Below are 18268 nucleotides of genomic sequence, written 5' to 3'. Positions count from 1 at the left end.
GAATTCTGTATGAGTGAATTAAATATGTAAAGGAAAATTGTTATCATTTAAAAGAAAAGATATGTACTAGGAATAATGTGTATAATTTAATTTTATCACAGAATCTTTTTAAAATATAAATACCTAGACATAAAGGTAATTGAATTGTGTTCTTTTTTCTGTTAAAAATAAAATATTCCATATCCCAGTTACTGAGTATCATTGTGGGACTTATTGAATTACTCTTGATGCAACTATTTCTTAACTGATACATCAAATATTACTTAACACTATAAGAATGAATTCTCAAAGAACTAATAGAAAGAACAAAGAAGACACTCATAAAGGTTATCTGTAAACAGATAGTACATTATTAGTAGTACTCATGCCCATTTTTTAGACAAAAAGTACAATATCACCAAATTAAATTTGATTTATGATAGCAGATATAAATACATATTTTCTAAATTGAATATAACCATAACAAAACGATGTGCTTTACCTTTGCCTATAGCCTTGTTCATTCCTACATTATATTCTAATCAGATTTCAAAATTTGATTGTATCATATCTGTTGAAAGTAGAAAAATGGATTGCTCCAGGGTTAACTTAATTTTTATTTTACATGTGATTTCATTTGACTAGGCTCTGCTCTTTCTTCCCTGCAACACTCGCATGACCCGACCTCTTATCTGTTTGTTCTTCACACTGTAGACAATGGGGTTTAGCACAGGGGGGAGAAGAAGGTAGATATTGGCCATGAGCATGTGCATAATTGGTGATAAATGTTTCCCAAATCTGTGGATCATAGTGGCACCAATGAAAGGAATATAAAAGAGAAGCACAGCACAGATGTGGGAGAGGCAGGTGTTGAGGACTTTGAGCCTCTCGGCTCTGGAGGCAATGCCCAGCACTGTCTTCAGGATGAGTATGTAGGAGAAGAGAATGATGAGGGCATCAAGCCCTAATGTGAGGATGACGACAATGAGGCCATAGAGGCTGTTGACACGGGTGCTTGCACAGGCTAGGCGCATCATATCTTGGTGAAGACAATATGAATGAGATAAGACATTGGGATGACAGAAGGGCAGCCTCTTTATAAGAAAAGGCACAGGGAACACCACACAGACTGCTCGGGCAAAGACAACTAGTCCAATCTTTCCAATAACACCATTAGTGAGGATGGAAGCATAATGCAGAGGGTCTCGGATGGCCACAAATCTGTCAAAGGCCATGGACAATAAGACTCCAGAATCTACCAATCCAAACACATGAATGAAGAACATCTGTGTCACACATGCATCAAAGGGGATCTCAGGGATATTGAACCAGAAGATGCTGAGCATAGAGGGCAGAGTGGACATGGAGAGACTAACATCAGTCAGAGCCAAGATGCAGAGGAAGAAGTACATAGGCTCATGGAGGCTCTGCTCCACCTTGACAACTGCTAAGATGGTGCCATTTCCCAGGAGGGTGAGTATGTAGAGAAATCCCAAGGGAAAGGCCATCCATGGGTTCTTGTCTGGCATCCCTGGGATGCCTGTCAGAATGAAAACTGGGCGACTGGCATGCGATCCATTCAAGTTTATCATAGTGCTCTCACCAAGAAGTAAGCTAACTCTCTCACTAGTTCACACTCCAAAATTGAAATATAGCCTCATACAAAAGAATTAAATGGCTTTATGATTGCATAAATAAAACAACAGATGAAAGTAAAGTTAAAGCACAATGTCTGCCTTTCTTATATATTATGTTGCCTTTGTCTTTCCTCAACAGTTAACATGTGCCAAGGTGCCTTTTCTTGGGCTTATTTGTTCACCTGGAAAATGAAAATGATAATAACAGTCCATGTTAACACATTAAAAAGCTTAAATCTCTTCTTCTTTTGACAATTTTTCAAGGTTTAAGAGAAAATAAGCAAACATATAACTTATTGTTAGCCTGGAGAATGAGCTAAAAATAATAATTTAAAAGCCACTAAACTCTTAGTTCCATACTGACATCCAATTTCACAAGCCCACAGCCATACAAACTCTCATACACATTCATATGTAAAAATATATGAATATATACATATAAGCAATCCATTCATCTGCCTCACATTGAATCCAGCATATTCACAATGAACTATGTGGAAAAATGACATTTTGTTGGATAAAAATTTTTTGAAATAACATTTCATCATCACAAATTAAAAAATAGATGCTATTTTCCTTAACCTATTTTAGTGTGGCAAAAAGCATAGTATAAAATTTACCAGCCCATATACACCCATATGTGAAACATATAAGAATATACCACTTGCATTTCATTTAACATCATAATTTAGGAACCATTCTTGAAACCCAACATGAGCCAATTTGCAAAAATTTCTGTAAAGCATATGACTATGTCTTTCTGAGGGCTGGGCAGCTGTGTGCCATTTTCTTTAAGGTTCTCTTATTGATCATATACACCCACTGAGGTTTTCCTCATGTGATTTCCTTATTCTGCAATTAATGTTAATGTTTTTATAAGATATATGTTTTTACAAGTAGAAATTTCATTAAAAGCTACCCAGAGTCTTAGGCCATCTTTACTTTCAAGGTAGCATCTTTCAACCATTATATGCTGTGATGACACAAAAATCACAACATTTATTCTTCTCTTTGATATCTTCAATTCACACAAATTTGCAAGTATGTTATCTCAATGTCTATGCTATGAAGATAGGAAGTTAGTAGTCAATAATTGTAATGTTTCTTCTGGAAGGAAAAATGAAAGAAATTACCCATAAGGTAAAACCTGGTGAATGTTTTTTTGGTCAATATATTTCTCATTTTGATTCAAAGTTTCATATTTTTGCAAGAAGTTCATAATAGAGAGTAGTTGAGTGTCATATACTCATAAAGGAATTTAATCTTCCCGTCTTTCAGCTCCACATCATGACTTAGCTATATTATTTATTTACTCAAACCAAGATTCTGTCATCGCTAGAATTGTTATTTTCCAGAGTCTTTTTAAAGAGTATCGCTGATAACTGTAGAAGGAAGCAGAGGGCAATAATGCCTATAAATACAGAAATGTGCCTATAAGAGTAAACAGGAATTTGGTGATAATCTCAAGTGGGTTAAAATTGAAAACAGGTAAAATTTAAAACATTCTAATCATAACAAACTTAAGTATAGAGATCTACACAAATGTTATACACAACATATTCCTAAGTTGATGTAAAATATATAGACTATTTCATTATAATTGCAAACATTGTCTTATGAATAAAGCCATGAATATTAAGAAATTCATGAGTGGTATGGCTATTTAATAGTTTTAAGGGAGAAACACAACACAATTTTGCAGTTATATTCTGTATAATATTAAAAACAACAAAATTCTACTTGCTGTTTCTCTTTGCAGTTTGAAGTTACTTCAATCATCAAAGTATAATATTGGCAACATATAAAAATATGTATCTCAAGACATGAAGATTTCCAAAATATAATGAAAAAATAACATTTTTTATTTTATTTTATTTTGGATTTTTGAGACAAGGTTTCTCTGTGTAGCTTAAAATAAAATCTTATATCAATACTATATCTAATGTCAGTTTAGATAAGAACCTGACATGGCACAAATGAACATGTATTAATTTAATTAGTTTTACTTTCTTCTCCCCTATCTTCTTTTTCCATTCTTCATTCCTTCCTTCCTTCCTCCCTTCCTTCCTTCCTTCCTTCCTTCCTTCCTTCCTTCCTTCCTTCCTTCCTTCCTTCCTTCCTTCCTTGTTTCTGCCAGATGGCCATTGAACTGAAGGCATGCATCTTAAGAATATGTTATACTACTGACATATACACCAGCCTAACCAACAATTTGTAAAAGCATAAAATGTCCCTATTTCATATATCTTTATATTTGAGTTGATATATTGGAGTCAAATAAACATTTTAATAATACCACAATGGGCATAGGGAGCATATTTATCATTTTCTTAGGATTAACTTAATACTGATGTATAAAATATCTATCAAAATCTAAATGCCACAGTAAAAGGTTAAGGAAAAACAAAATCAGAGGTAAGAAAGAAAGAAAATCCCAAGGACATCAGAAGCAGACTGTTACACAGTGAAATCACCATCATAAGCAGGCTATTACATCCTAGAGTGAGCATCAAAATTTCAGGGCTCTGAATTTGAGTGTTTGCTTTGAAACATATTGGTGAATTAGATATACAGTGCACTGATGTTCTTTGGCTTTCAAATGTATAATTAATATTGTAACTATCTAAGTATTTAGAATATGGAATTAGTGCTTGTAAATCACATCTACATTAGTATCACCTGAGCAGCTATTAAAACATGGAAACTAAAAAACCAAAAAAAATGACATCTTGAAATTTGCAGGCAAATGAATAGAACTAGAAAAAAACCATCCCGAGTGAGGTAACCCAGAGCCAGAGAGACAAACATGGTACATACTCACTAATAAATGGATATTAGATGTAAAGCAAAGGACAAACCAGGCTACAATCCACAACCACAGAGAAGCTAGGTGGAACGGAGGACCCTAAGAGGGACATACACAGGGAGCCCTAGGAAAGAGAAATAGTTAAAATCTGGGTAAACTGGGAAGGGGAGTAAAAGGGAGGGGATGGGAAGTGATGAGAGCTTCAGATGACTTGCAGAAGGAATAGAGGAGGGAACAATGAAAGAGATATTTTGATAGAGGGAGCCATTATGGTGTTAGGGATGTTAGGGAAATCCCCAGGAATCCACAAAGATGACCCCAGCTAAGATTTCTAGCAATAGTGGAGAGGGTACCTGAACTGGCCTTCCCCTATAATCAGATTACTGACTACCCCTATAGTCATCATAAAACCTACATCCAGTAACATAGAAGCAGATGCAGTGATACACAGACAAGCACTGAGTTGAGCTGGAGCTTAGTTGAAGAGAGGGAGGAGGGATCATATGAGCAAGGGATGGGGGTCAAGATCATGATTGGGAAAACCACAGAGACAGCTGACCTGAGCTAGTGGGAGCTCATGGACTCTCTGGACTGACAGCTGGGGATCCTATATGAACCCTCTGAATTTGGGTAACAGATATATGGCTTGATCTGTGTGTGTATGTGTGTGTGGGGGGGGAGCTCTCAGGCAGTGGGACCCAGGCCTTATCCTGGGTATGTGAATGGGAGCCCAACACCTGTGGTAAGATACCTTGTTCACCCTTGATACAGGGGGTGGTGATGGTGTTGGTCCAGCTTCAACTTGGTATACCAGACTTTGTTGACTGTCCAAGGGAGGCCTTACCTCCTCGGATGAGTGTATGGGGGCCGAATGGGGGCTGGATGGAGGGAGGTGGGGAGGCAGGAAAAGAGGAGGGAGGGGAACTGGGGCTAGTATGCAAAATGAAAAAAATTAAATAAAACATGGACTCTTAATCTCTCCAACAGGTCAAATAAATCTAACCATTTGGGGAAGGTGCCCATGCATCTGCTTGATACACATTGATATCTATTTTTCTCTTGGTAATTTTTTGTGTTTGCTTGATATTGAAGGAATTAGAGACAGGATGGAACAGTGTTGGATATAGGCTTGTGTGCCTAGAAATTTTGGTCATGGATAAAATAGATGCTTGAAGAAAATATAAAGAAAGTGGAGCCTAGTATGATAACAGCTACCTATAGGAACCTAGTTACTCATTTCTGTCTGTGGCCTCATTACCTGTTAATCTCACGATTTAAAAGTATCTCCGTTCTATTTCAAGTTGTTTCTGTGATGGCTAAGAATATCATGATTAATTTTATATGTTGCAATGTAGAAATAGTTATTATTAATTAAGAGAGTGGGAAGGGAGTTGAGAATATGAGGGCTCTATAAAAAGGAAGGACTGGGATCAAATTAAAAAATTGAAAAAGTTTATTTAACAAATATATATATATGCCAAATTTAAAGGTTGTGTGAGGAAACAAAGTATACAGTGTCACTATGTGGCCTGCATGGGAATTCTACCCCATATATAGTTCATAACAGGCTTTGATGTTTTCACCTGGGAAAAATGTATTGTTTGCAAGTTTCTTGCAAATTTCTCACTCAGTTCCCATGATCTTTAGTTTGTGTCTCTTACTCCAAACCCATCATCTAAACATCTCTGCTCTTTGCTTTGCAGTCCTGTAATACACCTGCCTCCCCCGTTCCTTTCTGTTCCCCTGCTCTGTTCTCTTCCTTCCATTTCCATTTTCAATAATCTCTGCCCAATGTGCTTGGTCTACCTAGACTTAGCATCTTACCTGGCTTTCATCAGAAGAGGAGGTCCACTGCCCATTTACTGTGCATCCACTTGTATGTGCACAGGGCTCATGGACATGCTTGACTATAAGGAACCGAGAACACAAGTAACACTACCACTAAGTGCCTTTGGGACAGAAACTATGTATCACAATTAGACATTCCCAGGGGCTCCACACACTATCCTGAAACAAGTCAAAATAATAGATTAACATCTCCCATTTATTTAACTTTTCTTTCTAACAGTTTTCAAAACCCATTTAATATGTGTTCATTGGCACATTAATGAAGCATAATGTGATATTTCAACACATGCCATAGAGTGCTGATCAGATGAGGGCTGTAAGCAACATACTGTTATTACTGGTAAGGAGATTTTAAGCCACCTTTTTTTTTTGATTTTCACAAAACAGATAAAATATTATTTTAAGTCATAACCATCTTATTGTGGTGTGGAATATTAGAAAATAGTTTCCCACCTCTCTGCCCTTACCCATATAGTTAAACCTACTCCACATTTGAGTTGACATTACTCCATTATAACCATGATGCATTCAGTGTTTAATATGGCTAGTTCTTTTTTGTGTCTTCATGTATCTATTTCCATATATATTATAAAGTGTGTGGTGTGTAAAGAATTATAAACAAGAGAGAAAATGTTCAAAAAGAAATTGCATGTGTAAATAACAACACATGCATTGAGCTAAAAGAACATTTCCACACTTTGGATTTCAATTTCAACCTTTGTACAAATAGGTTCTCTGATCTCCATTTTATTACGCTGGATTCTTACACTCAACATGACAACCTAACAGTGTTCAGTGTGTGTTCCCTTTCTACTATCCTACATACAATACAATTGGTAAATACAGTGTACATCGAGTGCTTAGAATAGCCCAGTGCCTGTGGGATAAACTTGGTACACTGATTTTAATAACCAATGACAACTATTTTTTCCTTTTATTGAAAGTAGCCTTTTTTCCTCAAAAATATATCCTGCTTATGGTTTCACCTTCCTGTACTCCTCCCAGTGCCTTTGAGCTTCCATTCTCAACCAGATCAATCCCATTTTGTCTCTTATTAGAAAAAACAACCTTCTAAGGGATAATAATAAAATAAAATATGTTATAATAAGGTAAAAAATACATCAGAATAAGACAAAACAAACAAACAAAAAGAAAAGAGTCCAAGAAAAAGCACAAGAAACAGATATAGATGCAGAGGCCCACTTGTTCCCATATGCAGAAATCCCATAAAAATTGGGATTGTTCCAATGTTAAATTGGAAGCCATGGTATATAAAAAAAGGACCTGTAAGGTAAAAAGAGAAAAAATACACAAATAAAATATAATAAAATAAAAACAAAATAAGATAAAATTTAAAAAGCCCTGACAATATTATGAGACAAGGAACCTCCAATGATATCATTGAGTTTGTTTTCTGTTGGCCATGTATTGCTGGGCTTGCAGCCTACCCTTAAGAGTAATTTGTTTCCCCAGTGAGACTCCCTTGGAGATAACTTAATTTTCATTTGTAAGTGGTTATCAACTTGAGATAGTGTCTGGGTTATGGATGGGAGCATGTGTCCTTTCAGCCGTAGGAACACATCTAATGCAGACCCATGTAGGCTCTGGGTATGCTGCCCCAGTTTCAGTAAATTTATATGTGCATTGATCCTGATGATTCAGAGGGCTTTGTTTTCGTGGTGGTCTCCATCCCCTCTGACTTACACTCTTTCTTCCAGCTCTTCTGCAGAGTTTTTAGAGCCCTAAGGACAGGGATTTGATGGAGATACACTGTTTAGTATTTAATGTTCCAAGGTCTCTCATTCTTTGCATAATGTCTAGCTGTGGACATTTTTGTTGCAACTGCTGCAGGAGGAAGCTTCTCTGATGATAGCTAAGCAAGACACTCATCTATGATTATAGTAGAATATCTCTAAGAGTCATTATATTGTCATATGTTTTGTTGTTGTTTTCTTTTATATTTGATTTTAACCTAGTCTCAGATTCTTGGTTACCCAAACAATGTTGGGTATAGGTTCTATCTGTGCAGTGGGCCTTAAGTCCAATAAGATATTGTTTGGTTATTCCCACATATTTTGTGTCACCATTGCACTAGCGTATCTAGCAGGCAGTGCACCATTGTAGATCAAAAAGGATGTGATTGGGTTGGGGTTTACATTTCTCCTTTGATTTTATATAAAGTACTTTCCTTTATAAAGACACAAACACTTAGGTATAAAGGTTCTATGTAAGTGCAAGCTCAACTTCTCCATATTCAATGACTTGAGTAGGTTTGGCTTCAGCAATGGGGTCTTGTGTTCAGTTTGTGAAGAACAACCTGTAGATTTGGAAACAGCCTGGATTGTGTTAGGGTTCCCCTAGGACCCTTTTGACCAACAATTCAATTAGATGCAACCCATTCCTGGAATTGGAAGCCTCATCTAGTGACAAGAGACTGTCAGTTGAGACTCTGTCTCTCATGTTATTTGGGGATTTCATCTAGATTACCTTCACACACACACACACATCACACACACACACACACACACACACACACACACACACACACACACACACACACTCACACACACACACACACATTGGTTTTTTGAGGCAGGGTTTCTCTGTGGCTTTGGAGGATGTCCTGGAACTAGCTCTTGTAGACCAGGCTGGTTTCAAACTCATAGAGATCCACATGCCTCTGCCTCCCAAGTGCTGGGATTAAACCCAGGCCACATATGTATATATTTTATAAAAGCTTCTATTGTATTAGGTTTTCATATTACCCTTCCTTCAAATGGACCTTAATTGTTACTGTCACTCTCCATATTCCATCTTTCGCTCCTGTTTATACTCTCCCCATGTGATCATCCTGTTTCAGCACCCCATCCATCTATAATTATCTATTCTATTTCCCTTTCCTAGGAAGATATATTGGTTACCCCCTAGTCCCTTACTCTATACCTAACCTCCACAGTTCTATGGTTTGTAGCTTGGTTATCATTGACTTAACAACTAATGCCATATATAAGCAAATACATACAATATTTGTCATTCTGTGTCTGGGATGCCTCACTCAGGAGGATTTTTTTCAAGTTCCATTAATTTACCAGTAAATTTTGTGATTTTATTTTTTTTTAATGGCTGAGTAATACACTATTTTAAAAATGTACCGCTTTTTATTTATCCATTCATCTGTTGAGGGACATCTAGGTTGTTTCCAGTTTCAGGCTATTATGAATAGAGTTGCAACAAACATTATTGAGCAAATGTCTCTGTGGTATATGCCCAAGGGTACTATAGCTGGGTCTTGAGGTAGATTGAGTTCTGTCTTTGCAAGGAACTGCCACTTTGATTTCCATAGTGACTGTACAAGTTTGCACACCCATCAGTGATGGATGAGTGTTTGCCTTACTCTGCATCATTGCCAGAATGAGCTGTCAATTGTTTTATTAGCAATTCTGACATGAGTAAGATGAAATCTCAAAGTAATTTGATTTGTATTTCCCTGATAACTAAGGATGTTAATCACCACTTTTAAGTGTTTTCAGCCATTTGAGTTTCTTAAAGATTCTGTTCAGACCTGTGCCACATTTTTTAATTGAGATTTTTCTTTTTTAATTTAAATTAGAAACAAGCTTGTTTTACATATCAATCCCAGTTTCCTCTCTCTCCCCTCCTCCCCCACAGACCCTCTATTCTATCCTTCCTGCTCCCCAGGGAGGGTGAGGCCTTCCATGGGGATCTTCAAAGTCTATCATATCATTTGTGTCAGGGCCTAGGCTGTCACAGGGCCCCATGTGTCTAGGCTGAGAGAGTATCCCTCTATGTGGAATGGGCTCCCAAAGTCCAATCTTTTACTAGGGATCAATACTGATCTACTACCAGAGGTCCCATAATATGCTGAGGCCTCCTCAATGACACCCATGTTCAAGGGGTCTGGATCAGTCCTATGCTGGTTTCCCAGATATCAGTCTATGGTCCCTGAGATCCACCTTGTTCAGGTCAGCTATTTCTGTGGGTTTCTCCAGCCTGGTCTTGACCCCTTTGCTCATCATTCCTCCCTCTCTGCAACTGGATGCCAGAGTTCATCTCAGTGTTTAGCTGTGGTGTCTGCTTCTGTTTCTGTCAGCTACTTACTGAATGAAGGCTCTAGTATGACATATAAGGTAGCCATCAATATTATTATCAGAGAAGGGCATTTAAGATAGTCTCTCCACTATCACTTAGATTGTTAGTTAGTGTCATACTTGTAGATCTCTGGACATTTTTCTAGTGCCTGATTTCTCTTTAAACCTATAATGGCTCCCTCTATTATGGTATCTCTTATCTTTCTCTCCTCTATTCTTCCCCAGACTCAACTTCCCTGCTCCCTTATGTCCTCCTCTCCCCTCCTCTTCTTCCCTTCTCTTTCTCCTAGCTCCCTCTCCCCCCAGGCTCCCAATGTGCACCCTTACCCCTTCTCTGGGGAACCATGCATGTCTCTCTGGCAGTGTGGATTGTAGGCTGGTAATCCTTTGCTCTATGTCTAAAATCCATACATGAGTATGTACATACCATGTTTGTCTTTTTTGACTGGGTTACCTCATTCAGGATAGTTTCTTCTAGTTCCATCCATTTGCCTGTGAATTTCAAGATTCCATATTTTCTCCTGCTGAGTAGTACTCCATTGTGTAAATGTACCACATTTTCTCTATCCATTATTCTTTTGAAGGGCCTCTAGGATGCTTTCAGGTTCTGGTTATTACAAATAATGCTGCTATGAACGTGGTTGAACATATGTCCTTGTTGTATGAATGTGTATCTTTTGGGTATATGCCTAAGAGTGGAATTGCTAGATCTTGTGGTAGACTGATTCCCATTTTCCTGAGGAACCACCATACTGATTTCCAAAGTGGCTATATGAGTGGGAGTTTTTTTTACAATAACGATAATTTTTTAATTTTTTAATTACTACTCATATTTACATATCCATCTCCCCATCCCCGCACCCTCCCATCCTCCCATATTCCCCACCAAACCCCCCAACCCATCCTCCAACTCCTCCCCAGGGATAGTGAGGCCCTCCACAGGGGACCTTCAAAGTCTGTCTTATCATTTGGGGGAGGGCCTAGGCCCTCCTTGTTGTATCTGGGCTGCAATAGTATCCCTCCATAGGGAATAGGCTCCATAGTACTCTAGGGATAAAGACTGGCTCCACTATTAGGGGGTCCCATAGACTGTCATGGCCTCCTAGCTGGCACTCACATTCAGAGGGCTTGGTTTGGTCCAATGCTGTTTCCCCAGCTTTATGACAAGAGTCTCCATGCTATCAGTAGGTCAGGTCCACTGTTTCTGCAGGTCTCTCCAGCCCCGTCTTGGCTCCTTTGTTCATCCCTCCTTCCTCTCCACAACTGAATTCCAGTAGTATGGTTCAGTGCTTAGCTGTGGGTGTCTGTTTCTGCTTCAAACAGCAACAGGCTGAAGGCTCTCCTTCCTCTCCCTGTTCCTGGACTCCTACTTTGGTCAGGGGTTCTTATCCCCATCTCCTTCTTCAAGGGACTATGCAATCTTCTCTTAGGGTCCTCCTTGTTTCCTAGCTGCTCTGGCAGTATGGATTGTAGACTAGTTTTATATCTAGTTTTTTACATATTAAGGACATTTCTATTGGGTGTGTAATTGGTAAAAATAATTTCCCATTCTGTTAGCTGCTACTTTGAGCAAATGGCAGAGTCCTTTGCTTGTAGAAGCTTTTCTGTATCATAGGTCACATTTATTATTGTTTTTCAACTTAGTTCCTGTGCTAGCAGTCAGTTCAGAAAGTCTTTTCATGTGTCATTTTGAGTTTGGCGTTATTCCTACTTTCTTTTGTATCAGGTTCACTATATCTGGTTTTATGTTGAGGTCTTTGATTCATTTAGAGTTGAGTTTTGTGAAGGATGATAAGTATGAATCTATTTGCATTCTCCTACATGCAGCCATCCAATTTGACCAATACTATTTGTTGAAGATGCTGCTGCTTTATTGTGTGTACTTTTGGTTTCTTTATAAGGAAAACCAGGTGTTCATAGTCATGTGCATTTATGTCTGGGTCTTCAATTCAAGTCTGTTTTTATGCAATTACCACACTCTTTATTACTATAGGTCCTTAGTGCAATTTTAAGTTACAGATGGTATTACCTTCATCAGGTCCAGGATTGTTTTTTTCTATCTTGTGTTTTCTGTGTTTCTATATGAAACTGAGAATTGTCCCTTCAAGATCTGTGAAGAATTGTGTTGAAATTTTGAGTGGAATTGTATTGAATTTGTAATTGCTTTAGTTAGAAAAGATATTTTTATTAGGTTAATCCTACTGATCCACAAGCATGGATGTCTTCCCATCCTCTGATATCCTCTTTAATTTTTTCAATGGCTAGAATTTTTATCATAGAAGTCTTTCATTTGCTTGGTTAGAGTTACCCCAAGATATTTCATATTATTTGAGGCTATTGTGAAAGGTGCTGTATCCCTGATTTCTTTGTCAGTCCATTTGTAGATTGTATATAAAAAGGCTGCTATTTAGTAAGACAGCTTTTTAAATATTTTCTTTCTTTTCTAGACTCAATGTTTTAAGTCTTGTTTGAAATCTTAGCCTCTGTGGGAAATAATGTATTTGCATGTAAATAGGAACTTTTCTTAATGTGTATTATGCAAAATCATTAATCTCTAGATACTTATTGTGATATGTTCTTTTATTGTGTGTTCATCATATAAGAAACTATGAAAATATGTTTAAAAGAGGCAAAGCCAGGGAAAATTAACTATTATAAAGATTATTAATTTAATACTAGCTATAGAAAGCTGAATTCTAGTCAAAATAAGATTTAAATTGAACATGTTCCTGCAGCTGGAATCAGGAGATCTATAGGATGGGATAATTGAGGATGAAACATTGAAACCATACTTACCCATGATGTGGATAAAACAGTTTACTGGAGAGGGTATCAAAGCTGATTGAGTAAATTTCAGAACCTTGCAATAAGGCATGCACTTAAATTCCAGCTCTGTAATGTGTTAGCTTTTACATAAAGTTACTAAAAATCTCTGGCCTTTAATTCCTTCAGCTACGACAAAATGAAGAAAACACTTAACTCACTAGATTGATTGCAAATGCATATAACAATATATTTAATAAGTATAGTATAGTTTCTGTGCTCATCAAATATTAAGTTGCTTATACTTAGAAGCTAAGTAGGAAGCAGGCATGACTCAACTATTATGGGGAATTGTTGGTGAGGTATTAGAACCTGTTAGAAAAAGGGTATATTAGCATCATAGAAGAGAGGGATTACTTTCTCTACCCTGTCCTGGTTAATCTCTGACATTTAGGAAGCTTCTTTGGCTGATAATCTGTAGCTCAGGGCTGTGTAAAGAGATATGGATGTAGTTATCTGACACAGGCAGGCTGTTTCTGTAGACCCCTATTACAGGCAGCCTCTGGGCTAGGCCTTTGCTCCCAGCTTTGATAGATGAGGTTTGTTTGAGCCTGAAGCAGTGTGCTAAGTTATGTCTGAGCTGCTTTGGGGGAACTTTTCATATTGATCTCATCACTCTTGTCTTTACCCAGTGTACTTCAGTAATCAGACTGTTGTCTGATGACTCTGTGAGACTCCTTATATAGTCTCCTCCTTGGGAACTGGTTTATCTCTGTTACATGAAGAGACTCAAGAGATGTGACCAGGTAAGTGGAGTGTGTATATGGGAAGAGATTGAAGAGGGGGGGCATTGAAGAGTGAGAGATGGGAGGAGAAAGATTGGATAAAACTCAAGAAAATCTTGGAAGATAGATATGTGGTTGAAGAAATAGAGGGACATTGTTAGATGCTTATAGTAATTGAGATGAAGAGACAGAGGACAGGGAGAAAAAAGGAGGAAAGAAAAGGATCTAGAAATCAAAACTTTTTATTATGACTGTAAGTGTTCTGCAATCAATATTATTAACCAAAGCTTTCTATTGTTCCATATCTTACATCTGAGAGACGTAAGACACACTTGCCATAAGTATCAAGAAACTAACACTCAAGCAGATTGAGAGGAAGGAACTTGTTTATACCAATTTTCAGTGTCATTTTTGCTATATAATTAAAATCTAATCCATGTTGCAAACATTGTGGTCCCAAAATTTATCAGCAAGAGAGAATTTTCAGTTTAGCATGCTCTGGAGTTGTCAACCTATGTTGCAGATTGTGAAAAAAAATGTAATAGAATGTTGACAAATGAAAAATATGTAGTGTCTGAGAACTACAGAGATTGGACTCTCTTACTGTTGGTGCTAGAGTCAGTGATTTAAGCTTTTGAATTACTAAAGAATAGAATAGAGTGAGTTTTATCTGAGTCATTGCTCCTAGTCTCTTGTATGGGCCATTGTTACCTCCAGTATGGTTGGTCAGATAGAGACTTCCCTGGTTAGTTGGATATGGTGGGAAAATGAAAATTCTTCTAGAATAATGTCCAGAAATCCTGACAGGGCACTTTGAAACAGTATGTTTTCAGTATGCAAGCTCAAAGTCACATGATGGATTTCAAAGAGAAGGCATAGAAAGAACAGTGAGAACATGTAATAGGAAGGAAGAATAGAAGCTATGTGGTTTGGTGGATTTGGGAAGCCACACAGAGACACAGAAACAGAGAGCAGTGAGGTCAGCTTACAAATATGTGAGGTGGATAAAGGAAGACTTCCTGGAATTCTTTCAGTTATAAAAAAATGAAATAAAGCATCTATGATACTAAAAATTGATTATGATAGTATGAGAAGAGGGTGACCTATGACTCAGGTAAAAAGATTCATCTGGACAGCAACATCTTAAAGCATATGCTAAGAGGGGCATCATGTTGTGTGTATCACAAGTAGCAATGTGGCACCAATGTGCTTCTCTAGTACTCTAGTGCTGTCCATAAGAAAAACTCAGGGATAACTTAGTCACTTAGCTCAAAGTCCTGTTAGGTTACAATTTATGGACAGTTTTATTTTGTGGTCTATATTTACATGATAGATATTTATAAGATTTTATTTCAAGATAGGACTAACCTGGAAAATAAGATGAGAATGAGTCTAAGATAAATAGTTTATGAGGGGGAAAGGCTCATTTAGTATTACAGCTTGAGTCTATGATACTTGACTTGGTTGCTTATGTCTGTGGCAAGGTAGGACACTACGGTAGAAACCAAAGGTGAAGAAAAATAGCTCATTTGATGGCAACTGTGGGACAGAGAAAAAGAGGAAGAGCCAGGGATCAAAATGCAATCCTCTATGGCACATCCTCAGTGACTAACTTCCTTCAAGTAGATACCATTGCCTGAAATTTCCTAAACTTCTTTTATCCTATTAATCTAAATGGATTAATACATCCATGATTTCAGGGATTTTATGATTCAATCACTTTTCAAGAGCTGAGCTATAAGCAGTGGGTACAGTAGTTCAACACACGATCTTTTAAATCTAGAGAGAGCAGAGGCAAGAAAACGGGGCCAGGCTCTAGCAATAATGGTCCAAAGTGCTCTAGAAATTAGATCAGAGGTTTTAATCTCTTCATGTTACAGAGGTTGGGGAGTTCTGGATACAGAATACAGTTGTATAATTTGTGAAGGATCTGATGACACACATGCCTTTTTTTCCAGAGTGTGTCTTCAACTTGCCATGCTGATCTTCAATAACACCACGTCCTCCTCTTCCAGCTTTTTTCTTACTGCCTTTCCTGGATTGGAACTTGCTCATGTCTGGATCTCCATTCCTGTTTGTGGTCTCTACACCATTGCACTCTTGGGAAACAGTATTATCTTGTTTGCTATTATTATTGAACGGAATCTCCACAAGCCCATGTACTATTTTCTATCCATGCTCTCTGTTGTTGATCTAGGTCTGACCATCACAACCCTTCCCACTGTCCTCGGCGTTCTTTGGTTTCATGCCCGGGAGATCAGCATTAAAGCTTGCCAAATTCAAATGTACTTTGTGCATAGCTTCTCATTCCTGGAGTCTTCAGTGTTGGTAGCTATGGCGTTTGATCGATACATAGCTATCTGTAGCCCTCTGAAGTATGCCACTTTCCTCACAGACACGATGAGCTTGGTGATTGGACTGATCATCTGCATAAGGCAAGTGGTTTTCATGTTTCCATCAATTCTGGCCGTGAACAGTGTGTCCTTCCAGGGAGGCCAAGAGCTTTCCCATCCATTTTGTTTCCATCCAGACATGATCAAATTCACATACACCAACCCCTGGATCAGCAGTTTTTGGGGAATGTTTCTTCAGCTCTACCTGAATGGTACTGACTTATTGTTCATTCTTTTCTCCTACATCTTGATCCTTCGTACTGTTCTGAGCATTGTGGCCCCCAAAAAGCAACAAAAAGCTCTTAGCACATGTGTCTGCCACATCTGTGCTGTGACTATTTTCTATGTGCCAATGATCACACTGTCTTTGGCACATCGTCTCTCCAGTTCTACCCCCAGGGTGATCTGTAGTATTTTGGCCAATATGTACCTTCTCTTGCCTCCTGTGCTGAATCCAATCATTTACAGCTTGAAGACCAAGGTTATTCGCCGGGCCATATATCAGCTGCTCCAATTCAAGGGATCAAGGGACTACAGTATGAGGAGCCTCAGAGGAAGGTGGGATAGAAGGAGACAATTTTCTAGTACATGAGTTATGGTTAAAGGGGAAGATGATTGGTTAGTGTTATCTCCAGGCAATATGGTTAGTAAGGAAAAACTCAACTTGATTATAGGGCAGAGAAAGACCATATGACCTTGAGTTTATGAGAGCTTTAAAAAAACACATTTAAAAGCAAATTTGTGAGCAAATGTGTGAAATACAATATTTAAAGCACTTATATGGAGTCTCATGTGCAGAATGATACATTCATGACCAGGGAGGTAGCACCATGAGTTTGCTGTAAAGTCTGAAGACCTGGGTTTGATCCTCTGGACCTCTCCTGGGGAGGAGAGAACTGACTCCCATAAATTTCCTTCTTATCTGGACCAATACCATGGAACATATGTGTGCACACACATGTACATATGTGTATACACATTACAAAAAACTTTCAAAATTCTTCCAATGGAATTAATATCTCACTATAAAGCAGGGATATTTAGAGCAGAAACAAACGACAATATTTATAATTTTTTGACTAAGTAAACTCTTCTCCCACGGAAGTTCACATTCCCCAGGGAGTGATGAAGTTATTTTCCTCCCACTCCTGCTGATGAAGGAAAAGTTACTCATATGTACAAAGACACAGACATAAACATGTGTAATTAAAAAGTCTAGAAAAGGCTTGCATGCTGTTTTTCGTTCAAATCAGAGTCCTGTTTTGTTACACAGGTACTCATACTTTTGTTAATCCTTTTTATTGTCTTTACAAAGGTAATGTCTTTACAATTTAAATTGCTTATGTTTATCCCTTTAGTACAATACATCAAGTTACATATTACCCTTCATTGTTACTGCATGGCCTAGACATGCTAGGATAGGTTCTTATTCCTATTCTCTAGCTAGGTTTTAGTGGAGACTGCCCCACTATAACAGACATTAGCCTTAGTTTGAAAGGGTTTGCTGCCTTCTACCCACCTAGCTGCTTCCATCCCATCAACAACTTCACTAGTCACAGTTGCATACACAGTGTCTGCACTGCTCCTCAATGAGTGATTTTATGCCGGGTATAATCAGTTTTGATGCAATTCTGACATGTTGAGACCACCTTGATTAAGGAAGTAGCTTTGAGTGTGGTGTTGATAGGACATTAGAATTTTCTAAAATCTTTTCCACTTATGAAATTAGAAATCTTTATATCCAACCTAGAATAACCCATGTCTGAACACAGTAAAGCAACAGTTAGTGTGATCTAAGCCACCTGATTCTTTGGAAAGAAGGAAATACCTGCCCTTAACTCTTTTCTGTTTGTTTCAGTTTTCCGGAAAACTCTACTGCTTGGTAGAAACACTGGTGACATAGTGATTCTGCTTTGCTTAGCTCACTCTATCTTTTCAGATAGACATT

The 18268-nt window shown here is 37.9% G+C and overlaps 2 protein-coding genes across 2 annotated transcripts; one reads left to right on the top strand and one right to left on the bottom strand.

Annotated features, from left to right (window-relative positions):
- Positions 1-620: 620 nt before the first annotated feature.
- On the bottom strand, positions 621-1571 carry LOC100759849 (olfactory receptor 51H1). Its single transcript, XM_027407982.1, has one exon. The coding sequence runs from the start codon at positions 1569-1571 to the stop codon at positions 621-623; it is 951 nt and encodes a 316-aa protein (XP_027263783.1).
- Positions 1572-15889: 14318 nt separating this feature from the next.
- Positions 15890-16918, top strand: LOC100762090 (olfactory receptor 51T1). Its single transcript, XM_035441557.1, has one exon. The coding sequence runs from the start codon at positions 15905-15907 to the stop codon at positions 16910-16912; it is 1008 nt and encodes a 335-aa protein (XP_035297448.1). The 5' UTR covers positions 15890-15904; the 3' UTR covers positions 16913-16918.
- Positions 16919-18268: the final 1350 nt, after the last annotated feature.

Source organism: Cricetulus griseus, chromosome 3, assembly GCF_003668045.3.
Source record: "Cricetulus griseus strain 17A/GY chromosome 3, alternate assembly CriGri-PICRH-1.0, whole genome shotgun sequence".
In the NCBI taxonomy this organism is placed as follows: Eukaryota; Metazoa; Chordata; class Mammalia; order Rodentia; family Cricetidae; genus Cricetulus; species Cricetulus griseus.
The sequence above is the reverse complement of the archived record's forward strand: the minus strand, read 5'-3'. Positions and strand labels throughout refer to the sequence as shown.